General features: G+C 36.3%; 2 protein-coding genes and 1 pseudogene across 4 annotated transcripts; 2 read left to right on the forward strand and 1 right to left on the reverse strand.

Annotated features, from left to right (window-relative positions):
* Window positions 1-253: 253 nt before the first annotated feature.
* Window positions 254-11,248, reverse strand: LOC122028886. Of its 3 annotated transcripts, none has more exons than XM_042587840.1 (12): window positions 9,567-11,248; window positions 9,324-9,455; window positions 9,123-9,195; window positions 8,809-8,848; window positions 8,288-8,360; window positions 6,045-6,110; window positions 3,754-3,831; window positions 2,183-2,355; window positions 1,580-1,626; window positions 1,244-1,478; window positions 759-1,159; window positions 254-633 (listed from the first exon to the last, which is right to left on the reverse strand). In XM_042587840.1, exons 1-11 carry the CDS (start codon window positions 11,231-11,233, stop codon window positions 843-845), a joined length of 2,901 nt encoding a protein of 966 aa, XP_042443774.1. In that variant the 5' UTR covers window positions 11,234-11,248; the 3' UTR covers window positions 254-633; window positions 759-842. The 3 variants fall into 3 exon arrangements, with proteins under 3 accessions (XP_042443774.1, XP_042443772.1, XP_042443773.1); XM_042587838.1 differs by having other exon boundaries at window positions 9,324-9,458; XM_042587839.1 differs by having other exon boundaries at window positions 254-643; window positions 9,324-9,458.
* Window positions 11,249-12,416: 1,168 nt separating this feature from the next.
* LOC122030541 (DNA replication licensing factor MCM4-like) lies at window positions 12,417-16,143 on the forward strand. Its single transcript, XM_042589752.1, has 15 exons — window positions 12,417-12,541; window positions 12,635-12,767; window positions 12,849-12,920; window positions 13,049-13,177; window positions 13,292-13,405; window positions 13,513-13,725; window positions 13,793-13,891; window positions 14,022-14,182; window positions 14,259-14,355; window positions 14,520-14,681; window positions 15,100-15,180; window positions 15,261-15,339; window positions 15,433-15,569; window positions 15,643-15,693; window positions 15,808-16,143. The coding sequence occupies exons 1-15, from the start codon at window positions 12,432-12,434 to the stop codon at window positions 15,880-15,882; spliced, it is 1,713 nt and encodes a 570-aa protein (XP_042445686.1). The 5' UTR covers window positions 12,417-12,431; the 3' UTR covers window positions 15,883-16,143.
* Window positions 16,144-16,675: 532 nt separating this feature from the next.
* On the forward strand, window positions 16,676-18,226 carry LOC122030542 (annotated as a pseudogene).
* Window positions 18,227-18,251: the final 25 nt, after the last annotated feature.

Genomic DNA, 18,251 nt, shown 5'->3' on the forward strand with positions numbered 1-18,251 from the left:
TTGTTTACTCGTCCGAATGCACAGGGGTTAGGACTTTCAATTTATCCGAGAGAGAAAGATAGTTCCTTTCTTTGTGAGAGAGAGACGAGAAAAACGAAGGAACCTTCGACACTTTGACTTTAATCGAGATGCCGTTTAGCTGAAAGACGAATAACCATGGCTCATTATTAGACAATCACTTATTCACAAACTAATTGTTTTCATTTTGAATTGGATAATCCAATTTTATCAAATACCTAGTGACAAACTCCCATATTTCTTTCAATTGAGAGCTTGAAAGCTTTATTTAACGATGATAGTGATAGCAACGACTAGGAAGTATAGCTAGCATTTCTCTCTACTTTCATTAATTTACTAAGATTCCAATACAATTATGACTACGATATAAACATCAGTGAGCTGTAGAATAACCACGATAAAGGAGGGTCCAGGAACTTTGACAAAAGGTAACACCAAGAATCTCCTCCTTAGGAGGATTAGACAGCACCACTTATTTTGACACAAAGCAGTGCCAAGGTGTTCCTTGAAGTGCTGAATTGATCTTCCAGGAAACTGTGAATTTGAAGACTATCCCTTCAGTCCTCGTGATAGGAGATTCCATGACAGAGTCGCGCATAGGTTCAAATCAAGAGGCTGCAACCATCTAGTTATGTGAGTACTTTAGATTGTATCTAATTATGTATTGGACATAAAGCTTAAAAAAGGATTAACTGACAACCATCTAGCTGAGAATGAGTTGGCTAATACAATAAACAGACCTTTGAAATGGGAGGCGGATGTCTTGCAACAAGGGTTTCTCACCAGAAATAAACTTCTGAAGTTGACTTGTTTGTGAAAATAAGCTACACCAAAGGAATCTGTTGGCATCTGAGGATTCCAGCAGTTCCTCCATAACACAACCATCTTTGGCTCCCCTTGTTCTTGTTCCACCTCACTCTATGAATGGCCAAAATTTTTGGAGGGAATACTTGAAACTCTTCTTCGGATCCTTTAGTTTTGGTCTTGCTTTTAACTGATAGCCCTTGCCCTTTATTAGCTATGGTCAACTGATTTGTCATTTGGCCTGGTTCGTTTTTCTTTTTATTGTCTCTGGATTTCTGTGTGGCCTTTATCTGTGGAGCCTGAGCAGCGCTACATATGGATAGAACAGCACCATCACCTGACGAACATGATGCTTGAAAATGAGAATAAATACCAAAAAAGCTAGTCGACCAGAAGATATATTTTTTTCTTTGCTTTGTACCTGAAATTTGAGAAAGTGCTAGTTCTGTCTGTTCATTATCAAAGGCTAACTGGGCGCCGCTGTTTGCAGTCCCCAAGCCCTTAGAAGATTTCTTTCGTGGAACTGGAACCTGTTGAAGTGGTGCAGATGACGGAGTGTAGATCTTAAGAGAACCATTCTCTTCTAGGAGTGAACCACAGAGAAAATGAGGTGTACGCCCTCGACTAGGATCTTTGTCCACAAACCTAGTAGTAAGCTAATGATGAAGAACAAAGCCAAAAATGTTAAAAAACTATTTTGCACATTTAATCAAGATGTAGGCATAAACTGTGAGGCTCCACAGTTAATGCAAGTCACCTGGAAGCGAATTGTACGACCATCTGCACAGCAGTAAGCAACAAAACCTATACATTAATGATAAACAAGTTACAGTTAAAACAATTTGAAAATGCTTCGAACAAAAAAACATGGAAGATCCAGAGAAGAGGAGACTTCAACAATTAATGAGCCTAAACATGCCAATCACAATGCTTTATAGTAGCTAATTTAGGTCATACAATGAATGAAAGTAACCAATAGTGAGTATACTTTTTTAATTATTGTCTCTATAAACCAGATAACTAAAGTAAATAGGTGGATATAAAACATGTCTATACATTATCATCATATCAAGAGCATAGCTTTCCCCATAATCTCACAAATAATCATTACAGCATCAACAATTATAGGCAAGTAAATAGTCAGTTTGACATGGATGGAACTAGAAGTTCCCATTAGAACCAAAAGACAAAGGAAGGTTGTTATAGTTATCTTGCTGGAGGCCAATCCAAAAGGCATTACCAAGAGTTACTTTCAGTTCATATCCATGTAAAAAAAAATAAAATGCAAAAAAAAAATCTATGCCTCAAATGTTGCTAGTAACTGGGATCCATATCTATAAAACATAATTATTGTTGATACCAGTAGATTCTGAGACATGAACACTCCAAATTGCGAATAGTGAGAATGAGAAGCTATGAAGTCCCTGATACTTTGAACCAGCAAAGGGTTGCCCAGAAACAGGAACATCATTTGCTGCATTGCACAAGCTGAGGATCCTCATAGTTCCATCATCAAGCCCCATGACTATACATCTGCAAAAGAAGCATGGCCTCAGAACTCAGAATACATTTATCCACTAAATCACTTGGGCATTGTGTTACATGTGAATCAATAATATTATACTGTATATTTATATATGATTAATAATAATCAAATTAATTTCATTTTAAAGAACACAATGTTGCTAGTAAGGTATATATAGAAAATTTGTTGCATATAGCACCTAATGTAAAAATAATCAGTTGATAATTTAATACCTTATATATGACTTCAATGTATTTTGTTGGTTGTATGAATCACTATATTATCTCCCAAAAAAAGTAGACTAGACTTGAAGATGTGAGGGGCTAGAGATGGACTAAGATTCTGTATTTAACATGACAAAGAATCATTTAAAAGATATGAATATTACTAGGGATGTAACCTAACATAGAGTTCAAGAGTGAGATAAGATTCAAGTAGTCATCCTCAAATAACTGGGATGGAAAGCTTGTTATTTTGTTCTCCTTAATTCTTTCAAGATCAGTTAGTCTATTGTAAAACATCATCATCCAAGTAACTTTATTCTTTATGGAGGACCATGTGTGGAGTTATTTTTGAGGACTCAAGTTTTAGTATTGATACTATATTGCATCTGAATAATAAGCAATTACAACTGTGGTGCTATAACGCAAGAGTGAGGGAAAGAATCATTTTTCGATGTTTCTTGGGTTGGTAGGAGTGAAGATAACAACCAATGCTCATCTTAAATTTGGCGTACTATTTACACCTTATTAATATTGTGTGTCCATTGTATGTTGCTCTTTTCAGCTTCCAAACACTGGGCACCCTACAGATCTTGCATCTTTCCTTGATTGTTCTATCATGGCATATGTTCTGTTGATACAAATTTCCATTTTTAGACTGTAGCAAAACTTTAGACTATGCAATCTTGGGTTGTGCATAAGGTTTTGAATTGTGCTGTAGTTGTAGCGACTCAAGGGTGGCAGTGATGAAATTGTTTCTGTACTGGTGTTAATGTAATTGTTTCTATACTGGTCGAGTATGTGGAGATGTGCCTGTAAAGATGGAGTATTTTCCTGTGCTTCTTCCATAGAATCAAAATGAGTTTTACAGTTTGTTCCTTCATTTTCTTTTAAAAAATGATGCATGTGCTATGCACAAGAGGGTAATCTGTAGTCCCCAAACATTTATCTGGGTAATCTGTAGTCCCTAAACACTTATCTGATCTAGTTATGCATTACCCAAAGCACAGAAATGCTACGTAACATTTCCTGAATCAACCATATATGTTGGCTACACTATGGATTGAAACAATATGGAAAAAAAATGTGATATCATAAGTAGCATTCATGGCAGCTACAATAAAGAGAAAAACATCAGAAAATCTAAAAATTATATTACTACATTGCATAAAAATAAAAAATCACCTCGGGTCTTTTACCCAATCAAGACTGAGTACTGCTCTTTGTATAGGATTAAGTTCCCATAATGGACGGTATGGATCGCTACAGGAGACAACCATTCAACAGAACTTGAGTTAGAGAACTTAATATGATGTAAGAAAGAGAAATACATGGTACATTAATGTAATTTTCACCCTAAAATTATTTTTTTATTGCACCTTTTTTCATATGCATTACCAATACTCAGTTACAAATGTTTTTACCATGACAAACTATGTTTAAGTAAATCAACAAAAATATATAACTCAAAGTTATGAGCAAAAAAAAAACTTGGGGCACAACTAACATGTAACATTGCACACGTCATATGCTATTGGCAGAGAAATCATTTTAATTCAAAAAATTGAAGTTGAAGCTTATTAAAAGGGAAGCTTCTTTTTATACCATATAAGTTGGGAAAGCAGTCATTCCTAGAAACAATGCAACTATATAAAATGAGAAAATTTACTTGAATTTTTGTAAGTACATTAATGAGCCTTATGGCACTACCTGTCATTAGTGGGACATAAGTGTCAACTCTGATCATCTATTTGATGACTTTCATATGATGAAAGCCCTCATAACTGCCCAAACTTAACCAGTTATCTTTCTCAATTATAAGCATAACTTGAAATCACAATAGTTTATAGATTGTACAATAAAGCATTAATCTTGTTGATACCAGAATAATATTGAAGGCCAAAATGTTCAATTTGTACCAAGTCATTGAATATTGCTTCAAAAACCAGTCAAGCCAGATAGGCCTGATCCCAGGCCAGGTCCGAACCGGACAACAGGCCGGATACCCATTGACTCGGTTGCCAAGTACCCATAGGGTACGTGTTGACCTAGTTGCCAAGCCAGAACCATAACCAGCCAGGCAGGGGACTGAGCCGGTTACGGTTCCAGCCCAATAAGAACCGCATAATCCCAGGCCGGATCCAAACTAGACAACGGGCCCGATACCCGTTGACCCGGTTGTCAGGTGGTTGTTAAGTACCCATCAGGTATGTGTTGACCTAGTTGCTAGCCAGAACCATAACACTGGGCCGATTAAAAACTGCAGAACCGGCGGTTAACCGCCGGTTCGGCAAGTTTTTTTAATTTTTTAAAATATATTTATAATATTTAAGTTGTATTAATGGTGTGGTTCAATTAAGCTATTCTACCTTTCTATTTAAACTATTTTTTTTACACATTTGACTTGAATTCTTTGATATGGGACTATTCTACCTATCTATTTAAACTAACTTTTTAACCTATTTGCATTGAAGTTTTGATGTAGGAGTATTCTTTGTATTAAAGCTAATTCACAATTTATTTATGCAGGATTATTCTATCTTTAACTTATTAAATTTATGAATCTTATTTAACTTTCTTAATTACTCAATGATTTTATTTTATTTATTTAATATTGAATTTATAAAAAAATAACATTTTTTATAAAAATTATTTAACTTAAATAATATTTTTTTTATGAAAAAGAAATAAAATTTATTTAACAATATATATATATATATATATATAAACTCGATCCAGAATTATAACCGTCAATAGGTCGCTTCCAACCATTGAATTTTTTATAAATTTATAATTTTAAAATATTTTTTTAAAAAAATAATAATAATCTTGAACCGTCTTTGACCATCGTGAATCGTGAACCAAACCATGAACTGGCGGTTCACGAACTGTAACCGTCTTGGAGGGTTAAGGTTAAGGATTAACGTTTAAGAACCATCGAACTGGTAGTTCCGAACTATGATCGGGTCTAAATCTAGATGCTTATATCATTTCATAGATCATAAAAAATATAAGAAAAGAATAGACTAATCAATTAAGTAATATGAAATTAGTCTTAGATATTTGCATGCATCTACCATTTGTGAGATTGCACCGTTACAACATTTACCGATTTTCATTATGTAACATGAGAATCCCTTCAAACAAGTCTGACCAACTAAGAACCAGTAGTTAAGACCAACTATAATACTAAATTACCATACAATGATTATTCACAATAAAAGAAAATAGTTTGAAATGTACAGTAGTGTGTTTACAACAAATACTCTTGAAAGTAAACTATCATATAGATTAAAAACATCATCCAAGGCATAAAAGAGAAATTTTCTTAGGTGCAATAAACATTCCTACACGCTTATGAAAGATAAGATGATCATCATCAGTTACATGTGATCCTATCATCTTAATAAGAAGTTTAACTAAAGAATGGCCAGAGACCTAGAGATGTAATACTAAAAGATGATGAGCAAACATACCGTAAATCCCAAAACTTCAATCCTTCATTTCCAGCAGTCACAAACACATTCTCACTCTTTGCATGACTGTACAATAAGCAACTGCATTAATGGCTATATCGCTTAGCAAAAAAAGAAGATGAAACAATAAGTACGATACTGATCAATCATTGGTCTGGCACTAAAAGTTACTTCTGCAGTATAAGGATGTGTAGTCAAAGGTGATTAGATGCATTACGTGAGTCAAAACTTGTACTAGGTTTGATATCCTTCTGCAGTGTAAAGCTTAAGTAGATATATTAGCAATAGACATTCCAATTACAATGCAATCAAAGGTATGATGATAACCTTAAAAGGAGGGTTTCCAACATTGTTAGAAGAATATTTGGATGCCAATTGGATAATCAATCTCAAGGATCAATTGTCCATTAGTAGGTGGATTCTCCTACTCCCACAACCTTCCTCATTTGACTTCCTGTTTGACCTACCTACACTATGAGGTAAGTGCACACTTGTACATGTCTATTCTTTCCAATTTGGAGCCTGATCAGAAGAGGGAAAGAAATGGTAGGGTTCTACTGAGGAAACTTGCTTAGTTATGCTACACTGGAGCTTTTCTTCTTTTATTTAATCTTAGTCAAAAGTGGGCTGGATTAGAGAGCTCAACAGAGCAGAGCATCAGTAGATAGCTAGCTCACTAGAAGGGAAGTGTGACTAGCATTCCGATGAATAATGAATGATACAAAAGTAGTGAATAATGAATCAGATGATCCCACCTTAAATAGGCATGAAAAATGAGCATGGTAGATGTTGAATTCCAAAAGTGAATGATACATATGTTGTTCCAGCCCAGGTTAAATCTCCGCTCATTAAGTCTCTAGCAATATGGCATAGTTCTCTAAGGTTGTACTGTAGTGATAAAAGATATCCATCTATTGCACTCAAGGTTTGAAGTGCCGTTCCGTGCCGCCCGGCACGGACGGTTTTTACCGTTCCGCCGGGCGGCCGAAACCGGCACAGGAGGCGTCCCCGTCTCGGCGGGGCCGGAGGAGACGCGGGACGCCTCCTTCAGCGCTGGAGGAGACGCAGGACGCCTCCGGCAGCGTCCCGCGGCACATTCGGCAGCGAAGGCGTCGCGCGCCTTCTGTGGCGCCGAAATCGTCCGGCAGGGTCGCCGGACGCTTCCGGCGACGGCGACCCTTCCAGCGCCGCCGGACGCCCCCCGCGAGATCGCGATGATCGATCGCGGGCGGGCGCGATCTCGGGTACGCATTTTTTTTTTCTGTTTTTAATAATTATTTATTTTATTTTATTAATTTAAACAATTCTTAAGGAGGATGGGTAGAGGATGTGTGATATTTTGAAGAGGCTTTTATAAACCTAGTTAAATTATCCTAATAAAATATATAAAAAAATATATTTAAAATTAAAATAAATTAAATAAATTTTATTAATTAATATACTGAAAAAAATAATATTTTAAATTTCATTTAAAAATTTTAAAAAATATATAATAATTCTTATTTATATTCTAATATATTTTTATAATTTTAAATTTCATTTAAATTTTTTAAAAAATGTAAAAAAATTCTAAAAAAATTAAAAAATTCTAATAAATTATATTTATATTCTGATTTTTTTTTTTACTTGATATTTTTTACTATTTAAAATATATATTATTTAATTAATAATTAATTAAATAAATAATTTATATAATTATTATTAATATAAAATAATATCTTGTATTATTATTATTATTATTATTATTATTATTATTATAGATACTTCCATTTTAATTTGAATTATTGATATATCAATTCTATTTAAATAAAATTATTTTTAATTATTTTTTCTAACAATATTAAATTATTCAATAATTGAGAACTTATAATAAATCAATATACAACTTATTTTTATATACACAATAAACATATTTATCTTATCATTATTATAGATAAATAAAAAATACCGAAACTATATCGGCACGGCACGATACGATACCGAAACCGTATCGTTCCGACCTGAGACCGAAACCTCGGCACGGTTCGAAATTTTAAACCATGATTGCACTAACTTTAAACAATAGAAGACCAAGTTGCCAGCATAAAAAAACATTTGAAACTTTCAAATATCAATTTTTTAACCATGAGTAGTGTTTCCTGTCAAAGATAATTAAAATATCAAACAATTCCATAAGTTTAAAGAGATCAGAGTTCTGCTGGGGAAATATAGAATCTAAAAGAACTAATTAAACTACTGAGTACCTTGTCTCTGGAGCCCAAGCGAGAGCTCTTATAGGGGCAGAATCTGCCACGAAACAAAGCAAGGGCCTGGCATCTGTCAAAAAATATTTGAGTTTGGGAACTAAATATTGTTGCTGCTAAAAGATTAAAATGGTAAAATTTAGAGTTTTTGGAAAATGTTTTATCAAAGGCACTAAGATTTCTTGTATTTGGACAGAGGAACAATACAATCCTCATGTTCATTCTCATTATGATATTTCCAAGATAATGTAAGCTGGATTGAGGGACTATCAATCATGCTGCAATCAGAGAGAATCTTAAAAAATTCCAGAGCAGAGAACAGAATTTAACAAGTCATTTTTAAACTCAATAGCTAGTCATTTGTTCGGAGAAAAAAAAAATTGTCCAGAAAAAAGACACAAATCCAATATGATTTATATACTCCTTGTAAGTTTTTCAGATATCTTTTAGCAGACATAACCCAACTTGTTGTAGCATGTAACATGGAACAAAACTTAAAATCACATAACCATGTTTAATACCTTGAGTGGAACATTGTGTGGAAAATTTCCATACGAGGACCTGAAAGTATAATAGCTACTTCAGTTCCCATTGAAACAGCTAAGCAAAAGAAGATAACCATTATAGAAGTTTTAAAATTCAAGATTCAAATGCAACTTACGTAGTGTCACTATAAAACCAGAACTAACTACCAAGTAAATTAAGCTTAAAGGTTCAAGATAATCTACCAAAGAAGACTGAAGTTTGAACACAAATATAGATTACCATTTCAATGTTCAATTTATAAATGAAATGTAATGGAAAAATGCATGCAGTAAAATGTTATTCCTATTACCGTCCCATCATGGCATCCAGCTAAAATTAGATCGTGGGGGAAAGCTGGTGACCACTCCATGGACAAAGGAATGCTGAAAAAGAAAAGATAAAATGCAATGCTTAGACATGAAGAGAGAGCCCAAAAGTTAATAAAGCATCAAACTGACATTTTTAAATTAGCAACAAATATTTGGTTAGTTGGGATGTCATAACAGTCTACCTTTGCCTATCTCCACGTTTCACCGTTGAGCATCTGAACCAAGGTGTTAATTTTAAAAAACGAGGATCTGTACCTTTCTCATTTTTAGAAGTAAATAAAGTTTTGACCATCCCAGGCAGAGGAATTTCCCACCTGCTTCAAAAGAAGAAATGAAAAGGGAACATCAGAAGAGAGAGAAGGACAATAAGATATTGACTTAAGATAAATGATGAAAAAAATGATCAAGTCAAATTATTGGCATACACTTCCAGAGAACCATTTCCCAGCAATACTGCTAGATATCCCATACATTCTTTGCTAGTGGTATTCCCATTTGTTGGCCTCCATTTCACATCCCATGCAACTTTTCCATTGTGTGCCAAACAAAACACTACCCTCGGCAAAGTAAGGCCTTGTGCAATAGAAGAGCAAACTGTTTCCTCTTTAGATATAGTCTTTTCTAGGGGGATTGAATTTTCAGAATGATTTTCTTGGTTCGGCGAACAATCATCTGGTAGCTTCTGGTCTCTACAAAAATCAGACGAGACCGGATTCTCAACCCCACACCTTTCTTCATTCTTTTTGTTATCTTCTCCGCTTTGTTTGATACCAAATGATACAGAATTCAACTCTTCTTGATATTTATTAATAGTTCTACATGTCTCATCTGTATCTTTTGTCAGTTCAGTACACTTTACCAGATCGAATGTATCCAACTTCAAAACTGGTCTCTTTCTACTCTTTGCTTGGATAGTTTCCCCTTTACATTGTGCATCTGCTGATTTGTTATGTGGTTCAGTAGAGGAAGATAAGGCATTCTCTACTGTCATGGAGCTTTCAAGTCTACTTAGGTATGGCAGTACAGTGACTTCAGTTTCAGATGGAGCTACAGACGGTGAAGCAAAATTGTCATTATGGGCATGTTTATCCCCAGATGTTCCCCTAGGCTCTGGCACACTAAAAGCAAGTTTCTTCCTAGGTCTTCCCCGACGCTTTGCTTGAGTATCTGTCACGTTATATTTTTCAGGAACAGAATCATGCAAAGATAATGAATTGACTTGTGGCCCAGTCAAAGACAGTGCATTATCCTGTGTCATAATAACATTGTTGCAGGATGCAGATAATTCCTTCCCATCTACAGCGCTAGGTTCCTTTGAAGAACACTGTACAGTGTCACCAGTACTTAATGCAAGACATGATGCTGCAGAAACAGATGCACTTAGCATTGGTTTCTTTCTGGGCCTTCCTCTCCTCCTTGGTTGCATAAGTTGTTCTGTGCACTTTATAGAAGATGAAAAAGACAAGTTCATTGTTGAAGAAGTGCATCTGGAATCAACACAGGAATACCCAACCAAATCAGATGTGCCCCCATTCCCATTCGAGATACTAGATGGTTCTTCCTCGCTATCTAGATCAACTGTGCCCAGAGTATTTTTCTTAGGTACCCTTCTGGACTTTCTAGTAGATGTTACAGTCTCACTAATTGAAGTTTCTGCTAAACTTCTTTCTGGACTCACTAAAGGATTTAGTAGAGATAAGTCCTTCAAACCATTCTGATCAAGTGTACCTAGCAACTTCTTGGATCCTGTGAAAGTATATTCTTCATCACTTGAAGAAACCGGTCTTTTCCTAGGTCTCCCCCGGGGTCTCGGAGCGGTTGGCTTTTCTTCAACAGGTTTCTTTCGAGGTCTTCCTCGAGGTTTGCCTGTGCCTGACTTTGGCTTGACAGGTTCCTTTCTTGTTCTTCCCCGACCTTGGGTTCTCATTAAGGGGATCTCAATATCTTCATCACAATTCAAGAGACACCAAATTTGAATCACACCTCTACCAAGCAAAGGAGCACCTATCTTGTGATAGGCAGAAGTAGAAGGGTGAGCAGCAACAGCAAGATACTGCTTGACAAAGAAAAAAAAAGATCTGTAGTCTGTCATGCATAAATATAGAATAAAATTTATATGCATCTTGAACCACATAATCATTAATTAGTAGTATCAAATATATTCTCTTTTTTACATTAGCATTCCTGCTCCTAATCTACTCATGACCTGACAGCTTCAAGCCATTTGACAGGAAATCCGTAGAATACTAGAGAAACAGGAAAAAACAATAATCAATTAGTATCACATTACATACCCCCTGATATACTGGTCAACTGGAAGATCCCATTTATCAGAGTTAGTCAATATTCAACAAACTTGCTAAACTTTAATTTGACCCCCAAAGTTGCCATCAACAATAGCACCCTAGGAAGCTACTGGAGCTAACCTTGCCCATAGTTGTTCAATTTTATTTTAGAAGAAGGCCCCCATCAGTCAACCTAGCTTTGTAAACTTGAGTCATTTGTGCCACTCAAGAATCAGACTACTAGTGTGTATTTCTTCAAGTCATAAAAAAGATGCAAAATATACCAAAGATGCAAAATATACCAAAATGCTTTCCGATTTAGCACGTCACAGTTTGTTTTTAGTTGGTGATGCACTTGTATTTTTTTATCATAGTCCAATTACCATTATGGCCTTCTTATTGAGTTGGCTTAGGTAAATCAATCTGGAGAGTCTTGAATGTTCAAAGCTGCTAGAGTGAATTTCAAAATATATAATAATTTTCATAATAAACCTTAAAAATATTGTTTCAATCCTTGAAACATACAATAATGGGAGTTGTGTAAAAGAAAGTAAAACAAATCCTATGATTTTTATTAATTTCCTTGGTTGTTTGTTGTTTAATGTTTGAATCTAAGTAATAATATTGATAGGAATTCTACACATAAAAAAGGCCATCTTGACACACTGAAATTCAGACTTCAAACTCGCTCTAAGACTTTTACTAGCGTCAATATTTTGAAACTTGTGCAAGTAGTTTGTATGTAGTGGAATCACCGCATAGTACATGTGTTATGCAGGAATATATAAAGTGTATTTATGTGATCATCATTCATCACTTTAGAAAAATTATTTCAATTTGTTAAATAAAAGGTCCACAAAATCATTTATAAAAGATGCTATTTATTTGATAAACAACTAATGAAAAAATACAGAGAAACGGATCCATATTGTTACATAGTTTATGTTTAATATGTTGTTCTGTATTGCTTGGCAATCTCTTTGCTTCACTCTTTTCATTTGGTTTATGTTGTTTTTTCCTCTTTTTGAATTAGGGAGGATAAATGAGCCAACAAGGTGTGTAAGACAGGAATGTTTAGCCATGAACTCAATGACACTGGTTCACAATCGATGCAGGTGCCTCTTTCCCACATGAAGTTGGTTTTATCGGTGAAACTAAATGAAACATCAAAGTAATTATTCATAATGGTTGAATTGCAAAATAAACAGATTTGCAGATAAGCAGATTATCAAGTTGCAGGAGACACCTGATGAAATTCCAGAAGGAGGGACCCCACACACTGTCAGCATTTTGATGCATGATAAACTTGTAGACTCTGGAAAACCTGGAGATAGGGTTGAGGTTGGTGGAAGGTCCATAAAATAAGATATTTATATACAACTTTTATCTCTTGAACTACCAATCTCCTTTTTATCATTGTAGATCACAGGTATATACAGAGCAATGAGTGTTAGAGTAGGACAAACTCAGAGAACTGTGAAGTCTACATTTAAGGTAATTCTGTAGTCTGTCAAAGTATTAGTTTCTGTGTCTATCTATATTATTAAGTTTATCTGATTTGACTCTTAGTTGAGTACAGACTAGTGAATTCACAATGTATCTTTCTATATTATTAATTGCAGACTTACATAGATTGTCTTCACATAAAGAAGACAGACAAGTCTCGTCTCCTCCTTTCTGATCAAATGGATTGTGATAATAGTACCACTAACAAGACTGTTGAAGATGAAAATGCTGATTATCGGGACAAGGTGTTGATTTACAAAAACATTATGAATCTTCTTGATTTGTGAAAGAATTATGAAGTCTCACTATGTTGGAGATCTCTATAACAACTAATGGAATTTGTTTGTTGAATCTTTTAGATTGATAAAATAAAGGAGCTTTCAAAATTGCCAGATATCTACGACAGGCTTACGAGGTCTTTGGCACCTAACATATGGGAATTGGATGATGTGAAAAGAGGTTTACTTTGCCAGGTTGTTTCTTTTATTCTTTTCACGTCTTTAGACTGACAGAACAGAAATATCAATATGTATTTATATACACATAAACCTAGCTGACTTTGGCTTAATTCTCACATTAGCTTTTTGGAGGCAATGCCCTAAAGCTTGATTCAGGAGCAAGCTTCCGAGGTGACATTAACATTTTGTTGGTTGGTGATCCTGGAACCAGTAAATCTCAGCTGCTCCAGTATATGCATCAGTTATCACCTCGTGGAATATATACAAGTGGGCGGGGGAGCTCTGCAGTTGGTCTAACTGCTTATGTTTCAAAAGACCCTGAGACTGGTGAAACTGTAAGCAGGAACTGCTGTTTATGCTGTTATTTTGGAAGTTAATTTTGACCTCTAAATCTATGTCCAGGTACTGGAAAGTGGTGCACTTGTCTTAAGTGACAGGGGGATCTGCTGTATTGATGAGTTTGATAAAATGTCTGAAAATGCACGCAGCATGTTGCATGAGGTACTCATACATTTGAACAATACACAGTCTATCTTCTCTTGAGCTTGTGGAGAAATTGTCTGCATTAGCACTTTAACAATTTACTCTTCTGAAAATATACTGAATATCTTTGTTTTCTGGATGCAAGCAGGTGATGGAACAACAGACTGTATCAATTGCAAAGGCTGGAATAATTGCTTCATTAAATGCTAGGACTTCAGTATTAGCTTGTGCAAACCCTAGTGAATCTCGGTACAATCCTCAGCTCTCTGTGATTGACAACATCCATCTTCCTCCAACTTTGCTTTCAAGGTAAGAAGGCATTTTAGTAGTCCAATTGAAATTTTTTTTCACACTTTGCCATTGACGCACAATCCTTTTTTGCCAGATTTGATTTGATTTATCTAATTTTGGACAAGGCAGATGAACAAACTGACAGACGTCTAGCCAAGCATATGGTTGCTTTGCATTTTGCAGATCCAGAGGTTGGATGTTTTCTTTATTTTTGATGATCTGCAATTGAAAAGCTTATTTTGTTTTAGCAGGCATAAAAGAATTGAAAGCTATATGAATTTCCAATAACTTTCTCAAGTTCTTTATGTTTTGATATTTTCTTGGTGGGTTTTTATTATGCCTTTATAATATGCAGACGCAAGTGCAAGAGTTTATTGACCTCCCTACCTTAGTTGCATATATCAGCTATGCTAGAAAGCATATTCATCCACAGATATCTGATGAAGCTGCTGAAGAGTTGACACGCCGATATGTGGAAATGAGGAAAAGAGGAAATGCACCAGGAAGCAGGAAGAAGGTATTTAAAGTTACTATTTTTTTCTATATAAAATTGCTCTGCTGAACTATTCTAATTAAACAGAATTGTTCTGCTGAAGTGTTCTAGTTAAACCATGATTACTATTAAGGCAATATATAGATTGTGACTTTTCTTAAGAGCTTAAGGCAGCGTTTGGTTTATAAATTTTCTATTAGAAAATAAAAAACATTGTTTAGTTGGCAATTTTCACATTTATTTTCTAGAAAAGGTATCATTTTATGGAAAAATAGAGAATGTTTAAAAGTCATTTTCTAAGAAAAGGGAAAATACATGTTTTTCATACAATAAAAATAGAAACCAAATTATTGTTTTATCTTGCAATTTAGCAGTCCATGGTTTTGGTATACTTCCCCTTGATTGTGATTTGTTTTCTCATATCATTATAATCCAATGGTAGGTTATCACAGCAACAGCTAGGCAAATTGAAAGTTTAATCCGCCTTGGTGAGGCACTTGCACGTATGCGTTTTTCAGAATGGGTAATCAGAGTTATGAGATTGTATGTCATTTCAGAATTTTGTAGAATTGTGTGCTTAATGGGCTCTGATGATACTTGCAGGTTGAAGTGCAAGATATAGCAGAATCTTTTCGATTGTTGGAAGTTGCATTGCAGCAGTCAGCAACAGACCATTCCACTGGTACTAACAATTCAAAACAATAGGTTTCATTTATCCACTATACTTAGTTTATGACAGTAATGCCAACCACTAACAATGTACTGGTTGCTAAAGGAACAATCGATATGGATCTTATCATGACTGGAATATCTGCAAGTGAAAGGATTAGACGGGAGAACCTAGTTGCAGCCATGCGTAACCTTGTGATGGAGAAATTGCAAATTGGAGGTCACTCCGCTCGATTAGTAGAGGTATATTAATTCAAGTAGTCTTACCAGCTTATCACTGTGTTTTCACTTGCTAATCCAGAGTCAATATGTACAGTTGCTGGAGGAGGTCAATAAGCAAAGTTCCATGGAAGTTCACCTCAATGATGTAAGTTGAACCACAATGCATCCATTTATTTATTTAGAGATGGACAATAAGTATGGAAATCAAAACTTAGTATTTTGCATTCAATGTTAATTTAATATAATCCTAATTTGATAGGTGCGGACCGCCCTTGCAACTCTGGCCACTGAGGGAGTTGTTCTTCTTCACGGAGACAGCATAAAGAGGATATGATGAAACCACTGAGGAGAGCTACTTGTTAAGTTTTTCAGAGATAGATCACTAACTCAATCAGGTCCCATGTTCCATCGCATGCAAAACAAGCCAGTTCATCTCATTGTCTAATGTATTTACTTTAGAGTAACTTCTTTATATTACTATGTCTTCCCTTTGGATTATAACTGTGTCAAGAGCTTAATGCTGTGTTTTTCATTGTTTTGAAAAAGATAATGTAAAAACTGCAAGTTTTCATCTTATTTGAGTAACAAAATGGGGGGAAAAATTGTTTAGAATCGAGAGAACAATGAAAGTAGAGGAATAACTCAAGTTGGAAGCAAGGTCGCCTCCCTACTAATAAAATAAATGCTCCATTGCATATCTTGGGAGTATTAAAGATAGACAAAGCAAAAGTTAAAATCAACAATATTTTATAAATATCTAGTGTTTAAGGGTTCAATAATGATGCATTTTTAGGGTTCTTACACATCTCATTAATAGATTCCTAGCTTTTTCAGCCAACTACAATTCAGTTTCCTATTCTTGTGTTGTATCGATTCTTAGAGTGTACTTGTCCAAGAAGACTAGAATGGCATTGAACTCATTCAATGAGAATCTATTGTTTTTCAGATAGCTACATTTCAAATTCAAATTTGCAGCCTGGATATTTACAGCATGAAAACTGTCACTACCAAAAACAAAACGTCGGCTATCTGTAATTTATTGAAGGTACATAATTTGATCTACGCATTAGATGCATGATTCAATTATTAAAATGACTCCTTTAGTTTTTCAGTATTTAAAGATAAGTCTTAATTTTGATGAATTAACGGTTAATTTTTTTTTCGGTTGATCTCAGTTAGATTGATGGTTGTCATCATAAAATTAAGAATTAGTAGATGTAAATTAGATATGGAAACCACCTAAGAAGACTTTCTTTAAGCTCCGTAAATATAATAACATCTCGACGACGACGCAATCCACAACATCAACAACATGGCACTTGTGGTGGCTTCCCTGACCGTCTCCTCCCTTCTCGCCGTGTCTCTCCTCTGCTCGTTCGCTGCAGGTAGTCGCTGCACCCGCAGTTCTACGACCGATCGTGCCCGAAAGCCCAGGCGATCGTCGAGGCAGTTGTAGCCAAAGCCGTTGCAAAAGAGGCTCGAATGGCCGCTTCCCTGCTCCGCCTTCACTTCCATGACTGCTTCGTTAAGGTTCGATCGGTTCAGTTTTAACTTCCATGGCCTGCGCATGCATGATCATTCGTTTGCGATCGAGCTCATTTGGCAGGGGTGTGACGCATCGAATTTGCTGGACAGCAGCGGGACCATAATCAGCGAGAAAAGGTCGAACCCGAACCGCGACTCCGCGAGGGGATTTGAGGTCGTCGATGAGATCAAACATGCAATGGAGAAGGAATGCCCGGCAACCGTCTCCTGCGCCGACATATTAGCGCTTGCCGCCAGGGATTCTACTGTCTTGGTGAATCGATCTTTCCATTTGGAGGATATCAAATAAATTTCTTTGAATTCAGTTTAATGTTTTTTTGTGTGTGTGTTTTTTCTGGGAAAAAAAAGGTTGGCGGGCCGAGTTGGGTGGTTCCATTAGGGAGGAGGGATTCCTTGGGAGCAAGTATCAAGGGTTCTAACAACAACATTCCGGCTCCCAATAACACCCTTCAAACCATCATCACCAAGTTCAAGCTCAAAGGCCTCGACCTCGTCGATCTCGTCGCGCTCTCGGGTTGAAAGAATTCTCTCTTGTATTTTATTTTCATAATAAACTGAGACTGTTAGAACTGTCATCTTGAAAATTGTTGTTAATTGTTGTTGTTGTTGATAATGATGATGGTTATAGGTGGCCACACGATCGGAGATGCGCGGTGCACCAGCTTCCGGCAGAGACTGTACAATCAGACGGTAGACGGCCGGCCGGACTCCACCCTCGATCCGGCGTACGCCGCCGGCTGCGGGGCCGCTGCCCGGGGTCGGCCGGCGCCCAAACGCTCTTCGCCCTGGACCCGGTCACCCAGTTCAGGTTCGACAACCAGTACTTCAAGAACCTGGTGGCGAGCAAGGGCCTCCTCGGCTCCGACGAGGTCCTTTTCACGGGCGCCGCCGCCACCGCGCAGCTGGTGAGGAAGTTCGCGAGGAGCAACGCGGCGTTCTTCGACCAGTTCGCCGAGTCGATGATGAGGATGGGCAACATCGCGCCGCTGACTGGGGGCAGAGGAGAGATCAGGAAGAACTGCAGGAGGATTAACAAATAATTAATTAAGAGCGCCGTTAGCTACAATTGTTTGGTGATTAATAACTGCTTATTGTTTGTTTGCTCGTCCGAATGCACCGGGAGTTAGGACTTTCGATTTATCCGGTTTGTTTACTCGT

This window comes from Zingiber officinale, chromosome 10B (genome assembly GCF_018446385.1).
Source record: "Zingiber officinale cultivar Zhangliang chromosome 10B, Zo_v1.1, whole genome shotgun sequence".
Lineage (NCBI taxonomy): Eukaryota > Viridiplantae > Streptophyta > Magnoliopsida > Zingiberales > Zingiberaceae > Zingiber > Zingiber officinale.